This window comes from Pundamilia nyererei, unplaced genomic scaffold (assembly GCF_000239375.1).
Source record: "Pundamilia nyererei isolate P.nyererei 1_Seehausen unplaced genomic scaffold, PunNye1.0 scaffold00497, whole genome shotgun sequence".
Taxonomy (NCBI): Eukaryota; Metazoa; Chordata; class Actinopteri; order Cichliformes; family Cichlidae; genus Pundamilia; species Pundamilia nyererei.
Window position 1 is genome coordinate 118481 of NW_005187898.1, and position 12441 is coordinate 130921.

The following is a 12441-nucleotide window of genomic DNA, read 5'->3' on the forward strand; positions in this document are numbered from 1 at the left end:
TGTGCAGTTCAACACTCAACTATTTTTAAAAATCGTTATTATACATATGAATCTCATTTTCTAGCATATAAGGTCTATCTTGCTTACATTAAAGGGCGGTAAACCAATTCACAGTGCTCTAAAAAGTATTTAGCCTCCTCCTGGTTTCTCAGTTTGCTGCATATTCTGCAAAGCAGAGAGGGTAAAATTCCTCCACAGTGATGTGAAAGACTCATTTACAGTTATTACAAATGGTTGATTGCCCCTGCCAGTAGTGACATAACCATATAGCAGGTTTGGGGGAGGATTACTTCTTCACGTGGCCCCAGGAAGGTAGGATAATTTTTTTCCCCTTAGCAAATGAAATCATCATTTCAAAGCTGCATTTTCTATTTACTTGGATTATACTTGTCAATTTGATTGAGGATTTCAAACATGCAAGTGTCTCAAACAAATGTTAATATCTTATGTGTAGTCTCCTTCCCCATTTTGTGCACTTTCAGTGTTGATTTAATAATAACTGAATGTGGATTTAAGGCAGTTCACACATGAACAGTAGAGAGCAGCAAACCTCCAACTCTGCGTCCAGTCTGAAGGATGAGGCAGATGGGCTGAAGCAGAAAACCTGCGATTGAACAGTGGAGACTGTGTCCAGTTAGACAAGAGTACAAGTGCTCACAGCACCCCAACGCACCAAGAAGAAGCAGCTCTTCAACGCTACTGCTACTTCCGACGAAGATGAACGTGTCCAGAAGAGTCGTGCTGGGTTTGATTCTCCTTTGTCTGTCACCGTCATCTTCTGGAGGTGAGGTTTTTCATTAGAATGATGTAAATCAGCTCTTTTGGCTGAATGTCTGATGTCAGACTTGCAGCCAGCAGCGACACATGTATATACAGAGATGCGTATTTCTCCTACTTTGTACTATGTTAGATACTTCGTGTGCTGCACTTAGTGTTTGGATTTTGACAGAGCGTGTTTGTCTTAGTGATAAATATCAACAGGTGGAGGACAGACAGGTGTTAAGTTCACACGTGTGAGTAATGAAAACCATCTGAAGCATCTATCAGGAATCACCACGACAAAAATATCTAATCAGCAGAGCCTCAATTTGAATCAAATGCAGAAGAAAAATCAGAATGCTTTTCAATGTGGAGCACAATGTTGATCTTTTTCATCAAAACTCATTGATTCAAGATCAATTTTCCTTAATAGGCATTAAAGGGGGAATCATGAAATATTTTTTTTATTTTTTATCATGAAAAAAATATCAAAAGCGATGAGACACATGTTTCTGTTGGATCTGTGAAGATACTCTCAGCTCGGAAGGTTTTTAATTCAAGTGATTTTAATTCAAAAATGTTTCATTTTTGGGATCTTTCCATATCAGTTCGTTAAATACCTCTCACCCGATCATCCCAGATTTGCCGGGAAAAAATTAAGGCAAATATAAACTTCTCAATGTAAATTATGCAAACTTTTAGGTCCCTGTTGTAATAATTTTTTGTTTGAGAAAATTGAATGTTCGATTACATATGAGCAGGTATCAGGGTGTTGTTAGAAATTTTGCTGATATGACTCTGTGTAGAGGATGTTTTAAAATTCTATTATCTAAAAAAGCACTTTAAGGGACATCGCATGGCTGTATGAATGTGAACTCTCAGAGGTGAAGCTCACACAGAAAGATGGATTGAAATTATTGGCTGTCCCAACTTTGACAGCAGATTTCAAAGACAATTGAAATCACTGTGTAGCGGGTAGGGGATTGATATTTTATGCACAAATTTCCATATTTAAGGCATAAACTTCTAGTTAAACTGTGCAAATCGTTGTTAATGGTTTTACCGATATTAAAGCTTAAAAGTACAAAGGTCCAGCTTCAGTGTGATATTCCCCAGGTGTTCACAGAAACTGAAATCATTCTAGTTTCTGTTAATATAATATAGTGTCTGAAAATTGATTTTTGACATTTTGGCATTTATTTATACATTTTCTATTAGTGTTGTAAGAGTGTTTTTTTCTGTGTAATTTTTTTTCAGGCAAATTTTTTTTAAATTAAATTGATGCCTTTGTCTTTGAATTATCTCTATACTTTCAACTACTAGTCTTTACCTGATTGTGTCTAAAGCTCACATGTGATTTTCATTTAAACTATGTTTACTGCAGTCCAGCTCAGGTACAGGTAACTCTAATGGTACCTGTAGATTTGGGGTGAAGTGGGTGACTCATCCTATCTGAGACACATCATGTTGGGTCTAAAAGCTTTTGACAGGAGGCTGCTGGAACCAGACATTTCAGGGTTTTTTTGCTGCAATGTAACATGTGTACAAAAACAACTGAGCAGGAAGTATCTGTTTGAGGGAGGGAGACACATTTTCCAGTGTTACTTGATCTAATGGATTCTTACATGTAAAAGGTTTAAATTTATATTTCATTTCTATCTGTGTCGTGGGCAACCGATTCTCTCTAAATGTTTCTCCTCATGTGATTCTCAGTAATTGTATTAATATTCAGCATGCAGTGTATTCTGGTTTGTTTGGTATCAGCTGTAACTCCATCTTACTGGTCTGTGTTGTATTTTTTGTCTCTTTCAGATTCCACAACCCTCAAGATTTTTCCTGGAGATAATGTCATTCTGCCATGTCACGTTCCAAATGATATATCAATTGGGGCTGTGATGTGGACCAGGTCTTACTTGGATTCAAAATATGTATTTTTTTACCAAAGCAATGCGTCTGATCCAGACACTCAGAAGTCAGCTTCTCTGAGTCGCATATATCTGCTGCATACAGACATGTGGAATGGTCAATTGTCTTTGTATATAGTGGAGGCGACATTTGCTGAGATTGGAACGTATGAGTGTCATGTCGCCCAGACAGGAACAAACAACTCTAAGGCGGCCATTTTGAAGACCAAGCCAATCAACACTCTCAATCTGACAATGGGTGAGTTTGTAGAAGAAATTAATCTTCTTCCTGGAAAACAAGTTCAACATATCCAGATGATCTTTTCCTTTATTTGGCTTCACATGAAGGTGGTTATTATATCAGTAAGTCTACACTGTATTTATTAAACTAGCTGCTTTAAACAATCAGAAATATTAACATGACCAAATTGATGTCCCCAGTAATTCAATTCAAATCAACTTTATTTATATAGTCACAACAACAGTTGCATTGAGGCACTTTATACTGCAAGGTAAAGACCCTACAATAATAAAAAGACAAGAGAGAAAATATGATATATGACCCCCTATGAGCGAGCACTTCGGTGACAGTGGGAAGAACAAAAATATTAACAGGAAGAAACCTCCAGCAGAATCAAATTCAAATTCAAATTCAAATTTTATTTGTCACGTACACAGTCATACACAGTACGATATGTAGTGAAATGCTTGGACAACTGCTCGTGACCTAAAGAAAACAAAAAAGGAAAAGGCTATGAATAAGATAGGAAATAAATATGAAAAATTAAAAAGGGTAAATTTAACTAGGAAGGAATAAAATATAAATTAAGGTTAAAAATGAAATAACTGTACAACACAAATTAGAATGAAGGGTAAATTTAACTGGGAAAGAATAAGATAAAATATATAAATTAAAGTTGAAAATAAAATAACTGTACAACAAAATACACAATATAGAACTATATAAGAATGTATGAAGAAATCTAAATATAAATAAATATATACACAATAACAGCAGCTGTACAAGTATTAACTGGAAATGAAGAATATAGTGACCAGTGTTGTGCAATCCACATTATGTCTTGTGCAGTGCAAATATGCTTAAAGTGATTTAAGTGATGAAGTGAAAACAATGTCCAGAATGTCCAGTGTGTGTAAGAACCATATGTGTGGGTCAGTACTGTGTGGTGGTGTGATTGAGAGACCGTATCGCCTGCGGGAAGAAGCTCCTCCTCAGTCTCTCTGTGTTGGTCTTCAGGGAGCGGAATCGCTTTCCTGACCTCAACAGAGAGAACAGTCTGTTGTTGGGATGGCTGAGGTCCTTCACGATCTTCCTGGCCTTGGTCCAGCACCGCCTGCTGTAGATTGAGTGCAGGTCAGGGAGCTCGGAGCGGATGGTGCGAGCTCCCCCCTAACTCAGGGAGGGGCGGCCACATGCCATGACCAGTTCTGGGTGAGGGGGGTAAGATGCTGCGAAAGACAGCCAGAGATTAATAATAACTAATAATTGAATGGAGAAAGGTGTTTAAAAACATCCAGCATAAATAAGAGAGGATTCAGGGTTACCTGATCCAAACTGGGAGCTGATTCCACAGAAGAGGGGCATAAAGGCTGGCTCCCATTCTACTTTTAAATACTCTAGGAACAACAAGTAGGCCTGCAGAGCGAGAGCGAAGTGCTCTAATAGGGTGATATGGTACTACAAGGTCATTAAGATAAGATGGGGCCTGATTATTTACGACCTTGTAGGTGAGCAGCAGTACTCAGGATGTACTTTTTAGGACATCCTGATAATAATGAATTACAGTCGTCCAGCCTGGAAGTAATAAATGCATGAACTAGTTTTTCAGCGTCACTCTGAGACAGGATATTTCTAATTTTAGAGATGTTGCGCAAATGGAAGAAAGCAGTCTTACATATTTGTTTATTATGTGCACCGAAGGACATGTCTTGGTCAAAAATGACTCCAGGGTTCCTCACAGTGTTACTGGAGGTCAAGGTAATGCCATCCAGAGTAAGAATCTGGTTAGATATCATATTTCTAACATCTTTAGGGCCGAGTAGATTAACCTGTTTTATTGGAATTTACACAGCCTTTACCACAGAGCCTCACTTCCCTCCATCACAGACATTGATCACACCTGCTGCATCTGCAAAGCAACCACAGTTGTGGAAGACCCTACACACCCCTCCTACACACTCTTTACCCTGCTGCCTTCTGGTAAGAGGTACCAGAGGTACCGGGCCCTCATTGCCAGACTGCAAAACAGTTTCTTCCCCATGTCAGACTCCTGAACACTCAATGAGTGGACTGAGACACACACACAAACACACACACGTTCATACAGGTCACTACTTCAAGCACTTATCTGCCCAGTCTCATACACACACAGTGATCAGTCTTTTGCACAACCCACTGTCATTGTTGCAGTGTCTGCACTGTCTTGTGACTGTATCAGTCTGTTGTGCCTGTGTCGCTGTCTTTGTTTTGTTTTTTTGCGATTTTTGCATACGGTGGTCGCTCGTTCATCAAAGGAGGTACGTTCTAAAAATAACCCGTGATAGGTGAAATCTGCATAGTCAGCTTGATTTTTTTTTTTTAACAATTTTATAGATGTTTTAAGGCTGTAAAACCCCTCACTACACACTTTATACACTTTTCTCAGACAACCTTGAACATTTTCACACTTTTCTGTCTTGTTTAAACTCTCTCAAAGTTCAAACCTTGGTAGAAAAGTAAGTCCAGTATTATAGAATGAAACCAAAGATCAAACTCTGTTTTCAGGTCCAGAACATGAGAATAGAGCAGCTGCCAGAGAACTCAACATTAATGAATCAATGGTATGGAAGTAGAAGAAGCAAGAAGAATGAGTTGAGTAAAGTTTGACTTATCTGACTGTTTTGTTTTGCATAATGCACCTCACAATACGGAAAATACGGTAACTTCTACCTTCCTTTAGCATGTCCAGAAGTCCAACTTTTTGTGCGATGGTTAGCATCTTCCTCTGCCTTTTGGGTGCTAGCGCAGGTGCCTTTGACGGTGCAAAATGTTTCGTCTATTGTTGTGTTTGTTGGGGAGAAAACTTACAAACATACTGTACAGCACTTGAGTGCGACACTGCCAGATTATTGACAAGCTGAACGCATTCTGTACTGTACTGGAGACACGGCATGGAGGAGATTGATTGACAATGGTCTACAGCCAATCAGGACACAGAACAAATTGCACTGGTAAAAAAATTTTTTTTAAAAAAGCATGCAAAATGACACCCCAAAAAAATCTGCGAAACAGCGAGGCCGCGAAAGGTGAACCACGTTATAGCGAGGGAGCACTGTATTGCACTTTATGTAGTCCTTTGTGAAAACCACTGGAGCGCACTACCTGCAATACCTACATTATCCTCTAATCACCCTAATAGAATATTACAGTCAACAGTACTGAACACCAGGGATGGGTATCGTTTAGGTTTTATCCGATACTAGTACCAAACCGGTACTTTGGAAACGGTGCCGGTGCTTAAACGGTGCTCGAACCGGTGCTTAAAGAATCAAGAACACAAACTTTGTCCAAAAACCTCTCATGTTCAGCTGTTTTTTGTAAAAAGATATCAATGTTAGCCTTTTCTGCAGCTAGAGGGCATATATGGTATCACTCTTGGCTGGAAGCAGTGCTTAAACAATGGAAAAGAAACACCAACTTTGGCCAAAAACCTCTCATGTTTAGCTGTTTTCCTCTTTTTCTTTGGTCATTTTAGCCTTTTTGGCCAGGGTGAAGGGAGTACCTGCCATCAAACAAGAAGACAGCCGCATGTAACTACGACGGTGTTTGCTAGTTCACCTTACATGCATTAATGTAATAACGTGGTTAGCCTACTCAACGTAAACTACTCACGCAGAGAAGAACGGCTGCTGCATCATCATCTTCATCATTTCTGCTACACTGGCAGGGCTAGTGGCCAGGACTCTCCTCTTCGGGTTCATGTTGCTAACTCCAGGTCGATAACAGGCACCACAGAGTAGATGTGCTCGGTGTGAGGTCTCGCAGCAAGCTATCAAATACGGTGCATTTCTCGGGTTTTAAAAAAACGCTATGCCAGGTGTTTCATCAGATTCGAGGTGTTACCTGCTTTGCACAGTATCACAGTATCAGCTTAAAGCACTTGTTGCAGGCTGCTGAGTTTGCATCTTTTGCTGTGAAGTACAGACAGACTTCTGACCGCTCCGCCTTGGGCATTTTTAATCTGTAGCTCTGCTCTAAATGAACGTACGTACCTGGACCCGCCTACTACGCTTGCAAATGTAAAATGATTGGCTAGAATCTAAAGTGTATGACATCTCAGTAAAAAAAGAAAGCACCGAAATGAAGCACTGAAATGTGCGCTGCTTTTCGGTCTGCCATAATGGCACCGGATACCGGTACCCATCCCTACTGAACACTGCATTTAGTTCCAGTAGGTCAAGCACAGAGATGAATCCACTGTCAGAAGCCATGAGAACCTTAAACCTTTTTAAACCTTCACTAAAGCTGTTTCTGTACTGTGAGCTCTGAAATCTCTTCAGATGATCAGTTTGTTATTTTACAACTACTCTTTTAGTCAATTTTTAAGATAAAAGGACATGATGAATGTAGAAATTAATATAACAAAAGAGAAATGTTAAGCAACAATGAACCATAATCCAAGAAATAGGAACCTGAGTGACATTTGACCACTCTGGAGCATGTTAGTGTAATTCTGTAATGTAAGTTTCTGTTTGAGGGAGAGCGACATTTTTTCCAGTGTTACTTGATCTAATAGACGATCCTTAGATTGTGACAGGTTTAAATTTATAGTTGATTTCTATTTGTGTTGTGGGGAATCTAAATTATTCTCCTCATGTGATTCTCAGTAATTTTTAAATATTTAGCATGCAGTGTATTCTGGTTTGTTTGGTATCATATTAGCTCTAAACTGTTTTGTGTTGTTTCCTCTCCGTTTCAGAACCAATGAAAGTTTTCGCTGCACCTGGAGAAATTGCCATTCTGCCATGCGAGGTTCCAAATAAGGAGTCCATTGGAGCTGTGATGTGGACCAGATCTGTCTTGAATCTAGAAAAAGAACTTTTTTACCAGAGCAATGCATCTGATCCAAGCACTCAGCCGCCACATTATGCGAACCGTGTACGTCTCATGTATACAGACATGCAAAAAGGGAAATTGACATTGTTTCTGTATGGCACGACATTTGATGATGATGGAACGTACGAGTGTCATGTCACCCAGGTAGGAACAAACAACTCTAAGGCAGCCATTTTAAAGACTACGCCCATCAAAAGCATCAAGCTGACAATAGGTGAGTTTGTAGAAGAAATGAATCTTCTTCCTGGAGCCTGTACTACAAAACAAGTTCAACATATCCAGATTATCTCTTCTTCATTTGGTTTCACATGAGGGTGTTTATTAGATCAGTAAGTCAACACTGGGTTTATTAATCTAGCTGCTTTAAACAATCAGAAGTTCAGTTTCTGTCCACTGTCAGCAGAGTGACTTACAAACACAGTGAAAACTGTAACATTAGCTGTTAAAAGGGCTGGGTATCGTCACTGATTGTAATAACTGATTAAATTCTGATTCAAAAGTCCTGAATCGATTTGATTCGACTCAATTCAATTTAGACTCTGTCAGAACTATTATGCTTCTGGTCATTTCTCAGTGCATACCCATATTTTTAAATCTGTAAAACAAAGCTGACACTTGTGAGACTTCATCAGAGGTGTAACCATCACAGCAGCATACCTTTGTATCAATGTTACTGAGGATAAAACACAGAATAGCAAATTACCTCCTTAAAAATATTCTGCAGTAGAACAAAAACGGAAGAAAACCCAGAATCAACATATGAACATTACCTGATGCTGCTGAAGTGAAGCAGAGGGCGTAATTTGTAAAAGATACTGTCGAACCCCGACTTACGAATACCCCATTTAACGAAAAATTCAAGTTACGAAGGCACTGAATGGCAATATTTCTGCCCGTGTTACGGCAAAATGCCCGTGTAACGAAATCCACTGGCTCTGATTGGCTGAGCCTACAATGCCTACCGGATCATGTGACAACCCCTTGAACGACCTATTGTTGTTAGCAATTAGCCTATAGCTTATCATTCAGCATCACCTCACTCACTGGGTGCTTCGACTTACGAAAAGTTTCGACTTACGAAAGACCCTCGGGAACAAATTAATTTCGTAAGTTGGGGTTCCACTGTATTAGGCTTTTTTGTCATTAAAAGAGGAAACAAACAAAAAAATAGTGGTGGAGAGCACTGAACAGCAGAGTCATAAGCGAATCGTGTAATAAACAGAGATTTCTGATGGTAAATGGCTCTGAGTACACTGAGAGAGAGCACTGTGCAGGAAGTAAAGATGTAAACACAAAGATGTAAACATAAAGTGTTTACATCTTTGTGTTTACATCTTTGTGTGGAACAAAAATCAATCAATCAAAAATTAATCAATATCGCATTATTCAAACTAAAAATGATTTGAATCTGGAAATTGATTTTTAAATTCACCCCGAATTGTTGGCTTCTGTCCTGAGTCTAAAGACTTGCTTGCTTTGTTGACTATTGATTCTAAATTGGCTGTAGGTGTGAATGTGAGAATGAATGTTTTTTGTGGTTCTGTGTGCCGCCCTGTGATAGGCTGCCTACCTGTCCAAAGTGTACCGGTGCTCAAAAGAAGCCAACATGTAAAAACTGCTGTTCCTCTAGGTGTCACTTGAGGGTGGATATCCTCGGTAAATCTTAGATATGGTTGTGTTGAAATATTCCAGCAGATCAGCAGTTTCTGAAAAACTGAAATAACCCAATTGCTGTTGGTGCCACATTAACAGTCACTCATATCACCTTTCTCCCCCGTGCCTAGTTTCATTCAGTTAAAACTATGAAAATGGGTGACTAGATGCCTGAACTGATGAGCAGCTGAACATCCTGTACCTAATGAAGTCAGTAATAAAGTGAATGTGAATTTCTTACTGATGCTGTTTTCCAGATAACTGACTGATCAGCCTTAGGTCTGCAATTGAGTTTCACGTGGTGTTGTAGCCTAACAAGAAGTGAACCGCTTTCCTAAAGCTGCATCCAAACTGGAATTGATTAAGTCGTTGCACATTGCTTTGAAGACGACCGGTCACATGCACACATCCCATAATTCCATTGCCTAGGTAACCTCAAATGTATTTACTTCCAGGTCAAACGTCACTCGGTGGTACACTGCATACTGCATTCTCATTGGTAGTAGCTTCAAGCACTCACAGCTCACCCTCACCTGTGTTGAAGGTTACTTTGCCTATACTCATCTGAAGTCATCCAATGCCATTAACTTTTCATTGAACCAGAATCCACTGTGAATGTAGCTCAACGCTGAAAACCCAGAGCTGACTCTTTGAGATCCAAAGCTTGCTTTGTAGTACAGGTGTCAGATTGTTGTTGTGAGAAAGGAACATGCATTTATTTATCTTTTAATTTAATTTTATGTATTCTTCTGTAAACATGTTGTTGATGAGACTGCATAAAGCCATTATACTACAGGGTGGGCCGTTTATATGGATACACCGTAATAACATGGGAATGGTTGGTGATATTAAAGTCCTGTTTGGGGCACATTAGTATATGTGAGGGGGCAAACTCCTCAAGTTGGGTGGTGACCATGGTGGCCATTTAGAAGTCGGCCATCTTGGATACAACTTTTGTTTTTTCAATAGGAAGAGGGTCATGTGACACATCAAACTTATTGGTAATGTCACAAGAAAAACAATGGTGTGGTGTGAGGAGTTTGCCCCCTCACATATACTGATGTGCCACAAACAGGACTTTAATATCACCAACCATTCCCATGTTATTATGGTGTATCCATATAAACGGCCCACCCTGTAGATCATGTCTGACACCTCTCTTCTAATTCTCACCAACAGTACCAGTACCAGAAGGGTTTGAGATTGACCAGAGATTGGAAGCGTGTGATCCAGCTACATTTTTTCAGCCACTTGTTTTTGCTATGGGAGCTACTGTTGTCATTATAGGTATTTTGAAATATTGTGTTTGCTGGCATAAGGCAGCTCCATGCATAGCCAAACTGCTTATTAAAGAATAATTTTTTTCTTCAAACATTTTGAACTTCTTCAGTGTTAGGTTTAGTTATTAATGTATTTCTGTTCATGTAATATTGTTTAACAGTTTGTTAAAATTAACTGTAAAGAGCCCAGGTGGTATGTTATATGTTTTGTGAGGGTTTTTTTGGTCAAACATTGAGGGTTGGCTGTGATGTAGGATTTAGGATGGTGGGAAAGAAAGACAGCAGGCTGAGCTGAAGGTCAGAGAGTTGGAGATGTTAAGATTTTGACTATGAGAGACCAGAATGAAAAAAAAAAAATAGAAATTAGTACATTAGAGGAACAGGCAAGGCTGAGCAGTTCAGAGACAAAAAAAAAAAGCAAAGTGGAAACAGTGGAGATACAATGTTTATACTGGACAAATGCTTTTGAAGATGGAGGAAGACCACAAAGAAGATTTGTGGATTGAGTGAAGAAGGATAGCAAGAGTGCTAGTGTAATGAGGAGGATGCAAGGGATAGGATGAGAAACAGGTAGATGATCCAAAAATAAATTTGCCTTGCCACATGTAGTGTTTCCTGTCTACGTTAGCATTAGTTTTATTGTTTCATGTGCAGCTTCTGAGCTTTCTGAGAAAAAAAAACATGTTGCTTTTAAAAAAAAGGAAAACTTTATGTGGTTTTAATACTACACATGATAGCAGTGTGACTAATGCAAACAGCAATCGTAGCAATGGTGGATGAATTTTCTGGTTCTCCAACATCCAAAAAAACCTAAAAATAAATGTAGCTTAGAGTAGTTTTCAAATCCAGGCTGCAGACAATCCAAGTGCACTCTTATTGTTTTTCATGTTGAAATATGTGTAAATGTTCAAATGTAGTCATTAAATGTTTAAATGTCCAGTGTATGTATAAGTGTTGGAAATCACAAAAACTGGTTTCACTGGATATATAATGTGTCTTTTCTGTTTGATTGATATTTGTATCTTTATTTGATTAATTAGATGTAAACATTAAATGCATCATTTGGCCAGAGTCTAGGTTTGTCAGCATGAAGTAAAAATGAAGTTGGGTAAAATGAGGAGTAAACAACCCTGAACAGGAAAAAATAGTTTTTTCCCTTTTTTATGAAAGATAAATATAAATAATGATCTACAATGAAGCACAGTCCTCAACCCACTGCACTCAAGTAGAGTATTTACCTGTTGCCATGGTGAATCTATTTATGCCTATCCGTCGAAGCACTCAGCTTTGAGTAAATCAGCCTTAATCATCCTTCCTAGAACTGAAAACTGTTACATTTTTTTCTAACGTCATCATATTTACACTGATTCTTTCATGAATTTTATGTTTTAGAAAGTTTAGCAGTAACAGCAGGTTTTAAATCTTAAAATCATCATTTGTACACATGCAAAACTCACAATTTAAAAAAGGCAATTTATTAATACACATTACTTTGTTCAAAATAATTATAGTATAAAACAATGTTTTAAAAATCCATTTTATTTCTGGTTAAACCCTCTTGGCTACAGAAAGTGCCCTTAAAGTTCAATATTATTGACATAGTCACTGTACAGTGTTGGTCAAGTTACTTTGAAAAAGTAATTAATTATAGTTACTAGTTACTTCTTCAAAAAAGTAACTGAGTTAGTAACTGAGTTACAATATTTTAAAAGTAATTAATTACTTGAAA

General features: G+C 38.5%; 1 protein-coding gene across 1 annotated transcript; it reads left to right on the top strand.

Annotated features, from left to right (window-relative positions):
• Positions 1-2771: 2771 nt before the first annotated feature.
• LOC102212802 (uncharacterized) lies at positions 2772-11330 on the top strand. Its single transcript, XM_005754040.1, has 3 exons — positions 2772-2922; positions 7643-7993; positions 10612-11330. Exons 1-3 carry the CDS (start codon positions 2772-2774, stop codon positions 10788-10790), a joined length of 681 nt encoding a protein of 226 aa, XP_005754097.1. The 3' UTR covers positions 10791-11330.
• The last annotated feature ends 1111 nt before the right edge of the window (positions 11331-12441 follow it).